A 16,343-nucleotide genomic window follows, 5' to 3' on the forward strand; every position below is an offset into this window, starting at 1 on the left:
GGCCCAACATAAGCTAGACCTTGTTAAGAAAAAATGGGGAGGCACAGTGGTGGGCTCCCCGTACTCGGCCTATGCCAGAGGTGTGCTGATCTGGGTGGCCCCGCATGTCCCACTCAGAATTGTACGAGAGGAGATAGACACGGAGGGTAGGCTGGTAATACTGAGGGTACTGATTGAGAACAGAGGACTGAGTATTATTAATTCATATGCCCCCAATCAGAATACTGCTGTATACTTCAGAACTTTATGTACACGCCTGGGCCCGTGCGCAGGGGAACCGATCATCTGGGGGGGGGACTTTAACTGTGTTCTTGACCCCAAGATAGATAGGTCCGACAGGAAAGTAGACAGGCCCACCCCAGCGGCCAGGGCTTTACGGGTACTATTAGACGACTATGGACTAGAAGATGTCTGGAGATTGAAGCACCCCACGGCCTTGCAGTACTCTCATTATTCGGCCCCTCAACAGTTGCACACGAGACTAGATTACTTCTTTGCTACGCCAGAAGTGACGATAACAACTACACAGGTTGAATACAGAGCGAGGGTCCTGTCGGACCATTCGCCCTTGGTGATGGCCTGGCAATATGGCCGCCCCAGAGGGCGGATTCCAACATGGCGCCTTCGAGCGGAGGCGCTCAGAGACCCGGTCTTCAGAGAAGATATTAGAGAGACGATTACAAGGTATTTTGAGGAGAACACGGGCAGTGTGGATTCGGCTGGTACACTGTGGGAGGCCTTCAAGGTGGTAGTGAGGGGCGATGCTATTTCTAAATCAAAGGGCCTTCAGGGGGGGGTTTTAGCTGAGCTGGAGAAAGTGGAGAAAGAATTGGAGCGTGAATGTACCAGAGGGGGAGGGGACACAGACCTAGTACTCGAATTACAACAACGATGCTCAGAGCTTTGGGAGCGGCTCTGTGACCTCAATTACAAGAAATATGTGGAGAGGCAACATGCAGGAGGTGACAAAACTGGTCGCCTACTGGCATGGCTTTATAAGAGGGAAACCCCCAGGGCCCCGGTCATGATGATAGAAAGGGAAGACGGAGAGGAGGCTCACACTCAGGAAGAGGTTAACGCTGCTTTCTCAGATTATTATAAAGCGCTGTATGAGGACAAAGGGGAAGACAATCTGAATAAAATCAGGGACATACTGGAAGATATAGAACTGCCCAGGATTAGTGCAGAGGAAAGGGAGGAGTTAGATGGCCCCATTACGCTAGATGAACTGGAAGAGGTGGTGAAACAGCTGCCTACTTGTAAGACCCCGGGCACTGATGGACTCCCGAGTGAGTTCTACAAAACTTATAGCGCAGAGATACTCCCCCCTATGCTGGAGATGTACAACGAATCATTCGAGGGAGGCCGATTGCCAGACACGCTCAGAGAAGCGCTGATCGTACCACTGCCCAAGCCTAACAAGCCGAGACAACACTGTGGATCGTACAGACCGCTGTCGATGTTAAACCAAGACAGTAAGATCCTGACAGCGGTCTTGGCGGATAGGCTGCGCAAGGTCATCGGCAGGCTGATACACTTGGATCAGACAGGTTATGTCCCTGGCAGGAATATAACTCATAATCACAGGCGACTCCACCGAGTGATAGAAGAAGGGAACAGAAGAGATGAGGAAATGGCAGTGATCTCCCTAGACGCAGTTAAGGCGTTTGATTCGGTGAGGTGGCCATGGCTGTTTGCGGTCCTGGGGGAATATGGGTTTGGGCCAGGCTATATCAGATGGGCGAGACTACTGTATAGCCAGCCTACGGCTAGGGTGCGTACGGGATCAGTGATATCCGATAAGTGGCACCTAAGTAGGGGTACTAGGCAGGGATGTCCTTGGTCCCCGATGTTATACATATTGGCCTTGGAACCCTTAGCTGTATATCTTAGACAGCAATATGACCTGGTGGGCATCGAGGTGGGAGGAAAGAGCCATTTGATATCCTTATATGCCGATGACTTGCTGCTGTACCTAAAGTATCCGGAAGAGAACCTCCAGTATGTTTTGGAGGTCATGCAGAAGTACGCCGAATTGTCCGGCATAGCAGTTAACCCTGACAAGTCGAGCATGTTCCCCCTAGGGTACTATTCGAGGGTCCCCACGGAACGCTTACCGGTATTGCCCGTGCCTTGGGCAGCCGAGTCCTTCCGATACCTCGGAATAGACATATATCACACTGTGAGAAACGAACATCTTCATAACACCGAGGTTGCTGTGGATAAAATCCGTGCGTCTATGCGATTTTGGGAAAAGCTGCCGCTAGCGATGATAGGGCGAGGGGCGTTGCTTAAAATGGTTGTCTTGCCTAGACTGCTGCATTTCTTCAACAACATACCATACTTAATAGCTAGGAAGTTCTTTACCAAACTCGATAGTATGTGCAGGGACTTCCTATGGCACGGCACTCGCAACCGAGTGGCGCTGTGGAAGCTACAAAACTTTTATGATAAAGGAGGGATTAAATTACCACATTTTGAGGCCTATTATGTAGCGAGCCAATTGCAATATGTTACACAGTGGCTCTCTGATGAGGAATCTCCCGAGTCCAGGTTGGTTGGGACAGATTGCACCCCGTTTTATTTGAAGGAGATCATCTGGGTCCCTAGACAAGACTTAAATCTTTGCCCTGGTATGCTGTTACTTGGGTGGAAAATGTGGCGTAGAGCATGCCGGCTACTGGAAAGCCCGGATCCGTGTTCGCCGCAGGTGCCACTGGTTGCCTTGATTGCGGGGGATGGTCAACTTAGAAAATTGATCAGAATGTACTGGGAACCGGTTGGGTTGGCCACGTTAGGAGATATATGGCAAGATGGGGCCATCAAGGATTTTGCAGACTTAGAAGAAGAAGCTGGGTTACATGGGGGCCAATATGTTACATACCTCAGGTTGGTACAGATTATCCGAAAATCTTGGCCTGAGACGGTGTTAGCGGAGGATCCGGACGCCCTGATTGATACAATATATGACATATCGGAGGGCGGACACGAGATCTCGAGATTGTATGAGGTGGTGATGTCCCGAGTGGGAAAGGACTTGACAGACTTGAGACTAGAATGGGAAATGGAGGTGGGGGTTCAGATGACTGATGGGATGTGGGAACGGGCTCTGGGATATCATAAAAAAGTGTCCAGAAATGCTAGATTACAGCAAATCCAACTATATATCACACATAGAGCGTATTTGACCCCCAAGAGAATAGCTAAGTTTGCGAACTCGGGCAAGCAGGCATGCCCGAAGTGTAACGAGGAGAACGCAGACATGACGCATATGTTCTGGTCCTGCCCAGTAATTGAAGTCTTCTGGGGAGAAGTGTCACAGAAGTTGGCTGACAAAGGGGTCCCGATAAGCATTGACACGACCTGGGCTTGCCTTCTAGGGGGGTTCTCCAGACCAAAGAACACCAGACATCTGGGGAAACTGAGAGACCTAGCGTATATACTCGCTAAGAGGAGGATAGCTATGAACTGGAAGCAATGCTACAAACCTAGGATAGAGATGTGGTGGAGGGATCTCCAAAAATGGGCGGAAGCCGAAACCATGGTCTGGCAAGAGGCATGCAGTAAATGCGGGGAGGAGGATGTGGGCAACCTAGTAGCCTGGAGGTCATTAGTCACTGGTCTGTTTGGGGCACAAGGAGAACCTACTGCCTCGGAGGAGGAAGTCACCCGGCCACACCAGGTCGATACGGAACTACCCTGTGGATGAGCTCTTGGGGGGGAGGGGGGGAGTGTAGTGTTGTGTTTTGCTAAGTGTTTATTGGCTTATTGGGTATAATGTCACAAGTTTGTTTATACTGTTTTCACTTAAAATAAAATAAAAATATATTTTAAAAAAAAAAAAAAAAACCTAAAGCCCGCTCAGTATCCCCTACCCTGCGTTGCTAGTTAACTTTAGGCCCGGCCAGCATCCCCTACTGTGCTTTTTACTGATTAACCTTAAGCCTGCCCAGTATCCCTCAACCTGCACGTTACTAGTTCACCTTAAGCCTGGCCATTCTCGTCTAAACTGTGAGTTACTAGTTGACATTAAGCCCGGCCAGTATCCACTACCCTGCGCATTACTAGTTCACCTTAAATCCGCCCAATATCCCCTACCCTGCGTGTCACTAGTTCACCTTAAGCCCGCCCAGTATCCCCTACCCTCCGTGTTACTAGTTAACCCATACACCCGCCCAGTATCCCCTACATATCCGTTACTAGGTAAGCTTAAACCCGCCCAGTATCCCCTACCCTGCATGTTATTAGTTCACCTTAAACCCACCCAGTATCCCCTGCACTGCACGTTACTAGTTCACCTTAAGCCCGACCAGTATCCCCTACCCTGTGCATTACTAGTTAACCTTTAGCCCAGCCAGTATCCCTTACCCTGGACGTTACTAGTTAACCTTAAGCCCGGCCATTATCCCCTACCCTGCACGTTACTAGTTAACATTAAGCCGCACAGTATCCCCTACCCTGCGCATTACTAGTTCACCTTAAACCCGCCCAATATCCCCTACCCTGCACGTTACTGGTTAACCTTAAGCCCAGCCAGTTTCTCCGACCCAGCACGTTACTAGTTGACATTATGCCTGGCCAGTATCCCCTACCCTGCATTTTACTAGTTCACCTTAAATCCGCCCAATATCCCCCACCCTGCGTGTCACTAGTTAACCTTAAGCCCGGCCTGTATCCCCTACCCTGCACGTTACTAGTTAACCTTAAGCCTGGCCATTATCCCCTATCCTGCGCATTACTAATTTACTGTAAACCCGCCCAGTATACCCTACTCTGTGTGTTACTAGTTCACCTTAAGCCCGCCCAGTATCCCCTACCCTGTGTGTTACTAGTTCACCTTAAACCTGCCCAGTATCCCCTACCCTGCGTGTTACTAGTTAACCCTACACCCGCCCAGTATCCCCTACTCTGCGTGTTACTAGTTAACCAAAAGCTTGCCCAGTAACCCCTACCCTGCATGTTGCTAGTTCACCTTAAACCAGCCCACTACCCCCTACCCTGTGCATTACTAGTTAACCGTAAGCCTGCCCAGTATCCCCTACCTTGCATGTTACTAGTTATCATTAAACCTGCCCAGTATCCCCTACCCTGCGTGTTACTAGTTAACCTTAAGCCTGGCCAGTATCCACTACCCTGTATGTTACTAGTTAACCTTAAGCCCGCCCAGTATCCCCCACCCTGCGCGTTACTAGTTAACTTCATGCCCAGCCAGTTTTCCCTATCCTGCGCGTTGCTAGTTAATCTTAATCCCAGCCAGTATGCCCTACCATGCGCGTTACTAGTTCACCTTAAACCCTCCCAGTATCTCCTACCATGCACGTTACTAGTTCTCCTTAAACATGCCCAGTATACCCTACCCTGAGCATCACTAGTTAACCGTAAACCCTCCCAGTATCCCCTACCATGCACGTTACTAGTTCACCTTAACCCTGTCCAGTTTCTCCTACCCTGAGCGTTATTAGTTCACCTTAAACCCTCCCAGTATCCCCTACCCTCCATGTTACTAGTTAACCTTAAGCCCGGCCAGTTTCCCTTACCCTGCGCCTTACTAGTTAACCTTAAGCCTGGCCAATTTCCACTACCCTGCATGTTACTAGTTCACCTTAAGCCGGCCAGTTTCCCCTACTCTGCACGTTACTAGTTAACCTCAAGCCCGGCCAGTTTCCCCTACCCTGCATGTTACTAGTTAACTTTAAGCCTGGCCAGTATCCCCTACCCTGCGGGTTACCATTCAACCTTAAGCCCACCCAGTATCCCCCACCCAGCGCATTATTATATAACATTAAGCCCAGCCAGTTTCCCCTACCCTGCGTGTTGCTAGTTAACCTTAAGCCCAGCCAGTATGCACTACCATGTGCATTACTAGTTCACCTTAAACCCTCCCAGTATCTCCTACCCTTCACGTTACTAGTTCACCTTAAACCCTCTCAGTATCCCCTACCCTGTGCATTACTAGTTCACATTAAACCCTCCCAGTATCCCCTACCCTGCACGTTACTAGTTAACCTTAAGCCTGGCCAGTTTCCCCTACCCTGCACGTTAATAGTTAACCTTAAGCTTGGCCAGTTCCCCTACCCTGCACGTTACTAGTAAACCATAAACCCGGCCAGTATCCCCTACCCTGAGTGTTACTAGTTTACTTTAAACCCGCCAAGTATCCCCTAGCCTGCGCACTACTAGTTTAACTTAAGCCCGGCCAGTATCCCCTACCCTGCGCGTTACTAGTTAACCTTATGTCCGGCCAACATCCCCTACCCTGCGTGTTACTGGTTGACCTTAAACCTGGCCAGTATCCTCTGGGCTGCACATAACTAGTTCACCTTAAATCTCGCCGGTGCCCTCTACCATGCACGTTACTCGTTCATCTAAAACACTGCCAGTACCCATTCCACCGCACATTACTAGTTAATCTTAAACTCCACCCAGCACCTTCCGTGCTGCACATTGATAGTTCATCTTAACCCCTACCCAGCGCATTCTGCCCCTCACATTACTAGCTCATCTGAAATCCAGCCAATACCCTTTGCCCCCTGCTCTGCACATTAGTAGTTTTCCTTGAACTCGGCTAGTATCTTCTGCCTGGAACCCTGGGCCCAAACGGTTCAACCTGCGCATTGCTAACACATATTTAACCCCGGCCAGTACCCTCTGTGGTGCACATTACTAGATCTTAAACCCTATCCAGAACCCCCTTAAATGCACATTACTAGTCCATCTTAAACCCACCCATCCCCCTCTGCTCTGCACATCAATAGTTCATCTGATACACAACCAGTACCTTCTGCACTGTGCATTATTAGCTCTTCTTAAATCCTCCCAGTACCATTTGCACTGCAGATTACTGGATCGTCTTAATCCCTATCCAGTACCCTCTGTGCTACACCTTACTAGTTCATCTCAAACCCTGGCCAGTGCCCTCTGTCTCGCACATTACTAGGTTATCTTAAACACCATCAGTACCTTTTGCACTGTACATTACTAATTCATCCTAAACTCCATCCAGTACGCACTGCACTGCACATTTGTTCATCTTAATCCCGCCCATTGCCTTCTGCCCTAAGATTACTAGCTCATGGTAAGCCTAGTCCAGTACCCGCCAAACACATTACTAGCTAATCTTAAACCCTGCCAGTACCCTCTGCCTGGCACATTACCAGTTGTTCCTAAAACTCAGCCCGTTCCACAAGCCAAAGTGAAGGCGGTACTGGACTGGCCAACTTTTACAGGCAATTCATTTGGTCCTTCTCTGCAATTGTTGCCCCCCTAACTGCACTCACCAGTTGCAAGAAAGAATACCCTTGGAATATGGAGGCCCATCAGGCCTTCGAGACACTCAAGGCCGCCTTTACGACAGCACCAGTACTACAACACTCTGATCCTACCTTGCCTTATGCAGATGCCTCTGATGTGGCCGTGGGTACCGGTTTGTTGCAACAATGCGTTGACTCTACTATTCTGCACCCTGTTGCCTACCATTATCGAAAGCTAACTGTCAGGAATAAGGATAGGGGTGGGTGTCATGGCCCCAGGCTGCGCCAGAGACTCATTACTAGCTCATCTTAGATCCCAGTCAGTACTTTTGTCCTGCCCATTGCTATTTCATCTCAAAACCTAGTCAGTACCCTATGCCCGGCACATTACTAGTTCTTGTTAAACCCCAGTCACTACCCTTGACTTGCACATAACTAGATAATCCCAAGGACGCTCTGCCAACTTCCCTGAGATGCACGTCACTTATAAGTAAGAGATATATTGGCGTAGTGGGGGCCCACTCTGCCCCTGATGTGCAGGGAGCCCCGCCACTGCATGTCCAGGGGACCCACCTCAGCCCTCACCCTGACTTTAGGGGCCTTCTGCATCCAGCTGGAGCACGGAAGATGGCAGTACCCAAATTGATCGTTTGTAAACAATCAGTTTGGTTAATCACTACCAAACATGGGGAGCGAGGTGTGCGGGGGAGTCACACCCCTGCTACCACTGCTTCTCGAGGTTTGGAGGCGGGGGACCAGGAAAAAAAAAACGGACCCTGCGGTGTCGGATCCGACCTGCGTAGGAGGGACGGATCCCACGCCGCAGGGTCAGAGACAAAGTGTACATGAAAAGGGTAAGTAGGGAGTGGGTGGGGGAGTGTTTTGGGGTGTTGGGGGGTTTAAATTTGGACAGATTTAGCCACAGCAACATTGTCTTCAGGGCTGAATTGACCACGACCAATCTGGCCACGAACAATTGTGCCACGGCCAAATCGTATACATCCATGGAAGACAGCGCTCATTCTCCCATTCACTAGTCCGACAGGAACCAGCTGTCAAAGGCAAAGTGATTATGTGTGCGTGTGAGGCGCTGGGGGGTCCAGGGGGCTGGCATGGCATTTTCTACTTGGCATCTATGATAAAGCAAGCATGACAACTGTAGAACTATTGCCACTATTGGCTGTTCTGGGTTTAGGGGATTGAGTAGAGTGGATTTGGACACTGTATTCTTGGGCATGGCTTCAATATGCCTTGGCTCACCATAACACTCTGAAGGGCTCAAAGCCTGACCACTGTAGAGTAATAAACAGGCTTTGCATCCTTAAGCACCTTGCCCAGAAGCACAAGCCTATGGGTTTGCACACAAAAAAAACATGTTGGGAACCATGACATAAGTGAGGAAACTGCAATAAATTCAAGGTGATTTTTTCTCCCTTTTCAGGGAGTTTTTTTCAATCTTGGAAAATTCAGATTGCAACCCCTCCAAAAGGTTTGTTGCAGGCTTACGGAAGGAAGGAAGCAGAAATTATTTGCTGTTTGTGTCTTCTCTGTCATGGCTTCAACATGCCTCGGCTCACCTGCAGCTGCCTCTCCTTTAGGCTCTGCGTCCCATAGAATACAGTTGAGTCCACAATAAATTTGGTCCAATTGTATACATAAATCCTCCACCTTTTCCTTCTCTTGCCTTCTGAGCAGCTTACCTTTCCTTTGGCCTCATCCCAACTGACTACTCATCTTTGCTTATCCCTACCACTTCTGAATGTTCTGTCATACTCCTCCTTAGCATCTCTGACAGACAAAAGGCACTTAAATGCCATAATCTACGGCAGGAGATGCTATACAAATGCAAGATAACATAACACAAGTGTTATTATGTTGCTCGAATGACATTTTGGTCCACACAATCTATCCATTCCTTATTGTGTCATAAAATGTTGTACTGGTCATCCATGATGAAGCATGCATCATAAGTGTAATTATGTGGTTAGACTTGCATTTTGGTGTTTATGTGGCTTGACATCTTTTACTGGGAATCTATGATAAAGCATGATATGTGTTATTACATGGCAAGACTGGCATTTTGGTTGAGCTAGTCTAGCCATTTCTTACTGTAGTATGGCATCTTTTACTGGGAATCTTTGATAAAGCAAGTATGATAAACGTTATTAGATTGCTTGACTGGTATTTTGGTGCAGCCAATTTAGCTATAATATCCTACTGTGGAATGGCACTTTTTATTGGTCATCTATGATAAAGCAATCATAGTAGGTGTTATTACATGTCTAGACTGGCCTACAATCGTGCAGCAAGTTTTGACATGTTGTCATATTATGGCATGGCCAAAAGGTCTATGTTATTTTGTGGGGGCACTTGCATATATTGGCAGAGCCAGCTTGGACGTGTTTTATTATAGTATTAGTACTGGCATTATGAACAAAGCAAACATGAATATGTTCTTAGAAGGGAATACTGCCATATATTGGTGCAGTCAGCAATATATGGGCATGACCAATGTTATGAGAAACAAGCAGAGTCTCACAGTGTCAGACCTAGCTAAAGAGACAGGTTTTCAAGGCTTTTCAAAACCCAGTAAGATTGTTCCTCCCTCAGATGCGGTGGGAGAGCATTCCAATGACAGGTGGCTACGGTGGGGAAGCAGGCGCTGCCACTTTTTTCTCGCTTTTATTTGGGCGGGCCAGGGCTGTGTGCGTAAGCCCTCCTAGCATTTGTGAGAAAAATCTGTGCTCCTCCAATTAAAATTTCATCAGCCACCCATGATGCCTGGTACCTTTGGGTGCCAGGGACAGGCACCACCCGCTTATTTCTAGGCTAGGTGAAAGATTTAAGCTGTGATTAAAAAAAGAACTGACATATTTCACCTAGTGCAGTGCACGGCATGCCCCTGCAGCGGCATGATCATCAGGCGTGGTGGTCCCGCCAGCTCGGACTGTGGAGCGCCCCCTGCTTTGTTGAGGAGCTGGTGGGGCGCTCAGCATGGCTCACAGGGGTGGGATGGTGTCTAAATGTTTTGCTTTGCCACTGAGTATACAGCACTCTAATCCAGCCCAAGAAATGCTGGCAGTGCTCTCTGGGCTTCTAGCCACTTGTTCATGCACGCAGAGGGCCCGCCTGTGCCATCTGAGCCACATATCGCTCTCCCACCACAAAGATCCGTCAGTTGCCACTGGACTGCACATTGCCAATTCCTGCTAAGTGGCTGTAAAATCGAAGATCCAGCAGTACTGAGTGGGAGCCCCGTACCCCAGCAATTGCACATCACTACTTCAAACTAAAACTCTATTAGTTAATTGGAGCTGAGCACCCTAGTCCCACACCCGACCGATGATCATGCCCCAATTAAGTGCTGACAGTACCCGCTGAAGTTAATAATACCAGAGTGTCGATGGCCCATCAACTGCCCATCCCAAGTTTATTCCACAGAAACTCTGTTGGTTCGCTCTAAAATGCACACGCCAAATTCATGATAACAGAAGCTGTCAGTATTACTTCCTGAAAAGAACATCTCTAGTTCGTCCAAGGAAGCTGAGCCAGTTCCCGCTGTACTGTAGTTCTGTACTTCCATCTACAGCTCTCTATTTTCCCCCTGAACTGCACATCCCTAGTGCCAGCTGTACTGCAAGTCTGGAGTTCCACCAAAAGCTCCCTCTTTCCCCCCCTGAACTGCACATCCCTAGTTCATTCCAATGTGTGCCAGTACCCGCTGTACTGCAATTCTGGAGTTCCGTCTAAAGCTCATTCTGTCCCCCTGAACTGCACATTCCTCGCTCGTCCAAGGAAGCTCTGCCAGTACCCTCTGTACCGCAGTTCTGTATTTCCATCTAAAGCTCCCTCTTTCCTCTCTGAACTGCACACCCTCAGTTTATCGGAACAGAATCTCGATCTGTACCTTATGTACTCACTGTACCAGTGAATCCGCAAGTGCAGGGTGGCCCCTAATTGATCCCCTCTGGCAATACCCTCTAAACCCTAGACTAGTCTTACTGGCACTATAACGCTTTGCCTGAGCGGTTTCTGATGGCGACGTCGCAGGCGCTATCCCCTGCTCCCCGCTGGCACTCCTGCTGCCCGTGGGCACTTTGTTTGCTCTCCGTTGCCCACTGTCTTCGCGTGCTTCCCTGCAGTGCTGCTCTGCTGGCATTCATGCTCAGGCGTGACCTCATTGGCATGGTAACTTGAACTGAGTTGATTGTTTTTATTAACCCTTATTGTAGCCACCATTTAAATAACTAAATTTAGACAGTGATATTGGGAGATGATTCCGAACTAGATGAATTTAGTTCTGCACATAATAAATGGCTTTTCAGGAGCATCATCACCACAAACGCCTGGTTCTTCGTGGATGGAAAGCTAGGATTGCTCCTTTATCTGATGACTGGGTTGAGGAGATGCACAAACTTTTTAAAATTGAAAAGATGATTTACAAATTAAAGAACAAACTGTCTGCATATGATACAATGTGGGGAAAAGTTAATGATTTAATGTAACTTGATTATTTATTTATTTTTATTTTATTTTATGGGGGGATGGGATTCTGTTGTACTGCTGTATTATATGTTATGGTTTCCTGCTGTCTTCTGTATATTATATTAACTTAGAGATACCGTTTCATGATACTGATGTAAATTTGTAAATAAATAAATACATAAATAAATAAATAAATAAATAAATAAATAAATAAAAACGAAGTCTAGACTTGGTATTGGAAGCTCTCTAACCTGATCTGAGAGCGTTCCCATCAGTGTCATCTATTTACAGAGCTCTCTTACCGTACAGAGTTCTGGCTTGGGGCGCTAAGTACACGGCTTCTTAGGCTTCAGTGAGCTTCCCACGGCACCTACCAGTGGCTTTATTGAGCTGCCGAGTGTTCCACACCTTCCACAGCTGCCCAACGGCCTATGCCCTGAAGAACTGCACACATATATTGGCCATGGACAGCTGTCCACAATGTGTGCCCAGTGCCCTTTATAAACACCCTGGAAAGCTGCCCTAAAGAACTGGCTACAGGTCTGTGCTGTCGGGAGCCAACCATCAATCTCCGCCTGGAGACCTGCCCAGAGACCACAGACCATTTGAGGCTTACCCACTGACCTTTGCCCCTTGGGAGATGCCCCAAACAGCTACCCAGAGAGATGCCCCTCGATCTCCCCCATGCAGCCCTGGCCACGAGCCTCTGCCCTGGGGGGATGCCCACAGCCTCTGAACTTTGGAGCTACACACGACTGTGTTCCCCTGCGGAGCTGCCCATGAGCAGCCTCGCTGGAGGTAGGACCCCAGCTGGGAAGCTGCACACTAGTCTCCTCCCTGGAGGGATGACCACAGCCTCTGGCCTGGGGAGCTGCACGCCATTCCCGTCCCCGGAAAGCGGTCCACAAGTCTCTAACCCGGAAGGCTGACCACAGCTACACCACAGACCACAGAGGAGCTACACACGAGTTTCCTCTCTGAGGGGTCCGCAGCAGCTAAGGAGCTACACACGACTCTTCCCTAGCCAGATGCCCACACGTCTCTGCCCACAGCTGGTGAGTTACACGCGAGCCTCTTCGCTAGAGAGTTGACCACATCTGGGGAGCTACACACGACTCTTTCCTGCATGGTCGACCACAGCTGGGGAGCTACATATGAGTCAGTTCCACTGAGAGATGTGCACCAGACGCTGCCCAAAACCGGGGAGCTACACGAGTTCCTTCGCGTCAGGTGACCACAGCCGGGAAGGTATCACCACGTTTCCCTGGAGAGATGCCCACACATCTTTGCCCTGGCGAGATGCCCACAGCCTCTAACTGGCTTTGGGGCTAAACACAAGCCCTTTCCTTCTACCTAGAGAGCTGCCCAAAGCCTCTGAAGAGTTGGGCGACACACGCACGCAACTTCCGGATATTCGCAGAGAACGTGGACACCCGTGGATGAGGGCATCAATAAATAGCACATTGTATTTCACGTTTAACCCATCTACACATAACATGTGCCCGTATTGCTGGGCATGTCGTGGAGAATACCGTACACATGTAAAATACGTTCTTAAATGTCATGGGCTGAAGAGCTGACAACTAAAGCGCCTTAACACAACCTTACATGCACAGCGCTGGGCTATATTCAATGACAGCGCCGTGCAAACCTCCCCAGTGACCCGCGACAGCAAGAATGGAGGCGCAGCTGCCGTACCTGCGCGGCTGGACTCGGCGTTGGCTGGGAGCTCCGCGCGCTGCTGAGTTCTCTTCTCCCGCTCGAGCGCTGCAACCTATCCTCGCCAAGTGCCATGCGGCTCTGCGCTCCCAATGCACACGTGAAGGCATCAGCCTGGCATGGAGCGGGGAGGGACACGAAGGCAGCCCTCCCTCCTCCTGCCGCGCTCCCACCCACCCAGAGCAGAGATCGCACACACAGGCTCTCACGCAAACACATGAGACCGAGGCCACCTTACAGCGCCTAGAGGTGCTCAGATCGCATACAGGAGCAGAGCCCGATTTACAAGGTTGCAGTATGCTGTACGCAAGGCGTTTATTTGTTTTTCAGGCGCCAACGTGCTGCCCGTCTTGCTGCCACTTCACTGTACTCAGAGAGAGGGTAAACACATAGAAGGGCCTTTAACAAACAGTGCCAGCGCTGAAATGTGTGGGTTTGTATTAATAGTTCTGGCAAACAGATGCGTACGTTAACACATAAAGGACCGGAGCATTGTTATGAACGTTTTACACCAGTCACAATGCTACACAAAAAAGAAAGTGAGGGTGCCTCATTTACAAAACGTTTTGCACAACGCAAAGTGGCTTTGCTCTTCAAAAGTGCACTTTGCACCCTGCAAAAAAAAAAAAAAAAACAAAGCGATTCACAGATCACACTTTTGGCTGGCTCTTTCAGCTGAGTTCCTATCCTGTGCGCATTGGCTCAACGTGATGGCGTCACATTATCGCAAACGAAACGGAGCCAGCGTAAAGTGTCAGAAAGGAGCAGAATAAACACAATTCCTCATTAGTTAAAGAACTATTTCATAATTTGGTCGTGGCCCTAGAGAACGGGTAATTGTGACGAATCAACTTCCAGGGCACCAGTGGTCCAGGGATGACTTTCGGATTCTGAACGATCCATCAATCCCAGACATCTAGTACACCAGAAGGGACCCGAACACATTGGAATACAAGTGAATTATAAGACCTCCTTCTCCAATTTTGGTAATGTGGACGGAACGGCAGGCTTATCCTCGAAAGGTCTGGACCGTTGGTTAGTTGCAACACAGCAAAAATACAGTTATTACCCAATGATAAAAGGGACTGTCCATTCAAGGTTGTATACAAATATTTACTTTATTATTATTCAACAGACAGTACTAGCACACTACACAATACAACCCACCCTGCAAAGGAATGCAGAGGACAGACATTTTCAAGAAGGAAAAGGAATGCACTCCGGATACTGACATGAGGGTAGTTAGTAAAGTAATTAATCACAATAGTTCAAGGATACTTGGTTTCAGCACAAAGGAAGCAATGGGTCGTACAATGTTACCAGGGGCCTTCAGAGAAGGGCCAGGGGGACAGAAACACAATGCACCTTCTGCTTGTAGAAGTTCTTGGTGCTCAACAGTGTAGAGTCGTTCTCAGGGCGCTTTGCAGGTCTGCGACAGAGTTCAAGACCGGAGACAGCTGCCTGACAACAGTCAGCAGCAGTGCAGTCGGTTGCAGATCGAGGAGCTCAACTGGCTCGAAAATGTCCTTAAGGCTGATGCTGTTTGATGTTTGTTGATGCACTACTAGGTTCTTCACTGGGCTTGTGTCATCCTTTAAGGTGGACAGCCCAAAGCTAAGGAGAGTGTTGCAGGCAATGGCCATGTCTTTGGTTAGGTTGAGAGACTCTCTGGCACTTCCCACCTATGAAGCTTGCTGCAGAGCCTAGCAGGGCACGCTGTGTGCTGGCTGGCTACCGGTTCTGGAGCTGCTGGAGGGTCCTCTGGATTCAGTATCTCCCTCTGTTCCCTGGGAGATTTTTAGGGGAGGGATCTTGCTTCCCTCTTGGATTTCCTTGCCTTCCTTCACTGGTGGAAGTTATAATGCAGACTGTACCTTCAGCCAGGGTCGCAACAAGTTCTTCTTGCTACTCACTGCAAGTCCTCAGAAGATCTGCCAAAAGAGGGCTCAACCCTCTTTTGAAGCCAAACGGGCCCCAGTGATTGGTGTAGGCTAAGCCTACCTTAATGAACCAATCCAGGGTCCCCACCAACAATCTTCTGTTATGCGTGAGCTCTTAACCAGAGTGCTTTGCAACAGGAAAGGTAAAGGGGTGAAAACATGTACTACTAAGTCCCACCCATCTTCTTGTCTGTTGTGGATCAAAGGGTTTCTCGGGTTAATTGTGCTCTCTGTGGTTCCCGATTAAAGGTTGGTCTCCCTTGAAGTTGTGGCGAGAACAGAGTTTCTGTCTCCATCAATCCACATACTCCTACCCTCTGAATGGGGTCCCCCTGTGGGGGTTGCCTACTGTAAACACATGTACCAGATATGACAGCTCACTGTCATTGATAGTAAGAGGCGGGAGCTGGCTTCAGTTTGACACAGATGCATATCAAAGGTGTTGGGGTTTCCTGTCTTTTGTTAGCCCTGTCACCATGCCTCTCATGGGACTGCTTAAATTAACTCTCATCAGTATGTGTCACTGCCCCGAGCAGGTCCAATAAAGGATAGGGTGGATCCATGGAGTCTTTGTTATTTAATTAGGCTGGCCATGGCAGGAGGAAGGTTTTGCCCTCCCCCTTTTGAGATGCCTTGATGTACTGCTGGGTGTCACATTCCAACTAAATGTAACAGGGAGGACTCAGCCTGGAGGCTGTGTCCACCCTAAGTAAACAGGTCTAAGAGTCTGTTGTGTGGTGCGCATAGGAAAATGTGTGCTGATTAGTCCCAGACATTTTCCAGAGGTTAATCTAACATCGTTTAATTTTGCATACAATTTCAAAAAACCACAGGTGAGCGCACACCCACCGGAAGGTGGAATTCCGCAGAGAAATGCCACGCACACCGAATTCACACAAAAGATAGTGATGTCACGCTAACATCAAAGGGCCAGAAATGTACTGGCACC

At 48.8% G+C, this 16,343-nt stretch overlaps 1 protein-coding gene across 1 annotated transcript in view; it reads right to left on the reverse strand.

Moving 5' to 3' along the window:
- LOC138566897 (prolactin-releasing peptide receptor-like) overlaps positions 1–13,565 on the reverse strand; it is a 215,745-nt gene extending 202,180 nt beyond the window's left edge. Inside the window, exon 1 of the mRNA XM_069644624.1 lies at positions 13,434–13,565. Within this exon, the coding sequence (XP_069500725.1) occupies positions 13,434–13,564 (131 nt within the window). The 5' untranslated portion in view covers position 13,565. The remainder of the gene's footprint in view (positions 1–13,433) is intronic.
- Positions 13,566–16,343: the final 2,778 nt, after the last annotated feature.

Source organism: Ambystoma mexicanum, chromosome 2p (assembly GCF_040938575.1).
Source record: "Ambystoma mexicanum isolate Mex_15411 chromosome 2p, UKY_AmexF1_1, whole genome shotgun sequence".
Classification (NCBI taxonomy): Eukaryota; Metazoa; Chordata; class Amphibia; order Caudata; family Ambystomatidae; genus Ambystoma; species Ambystoma mexicanum.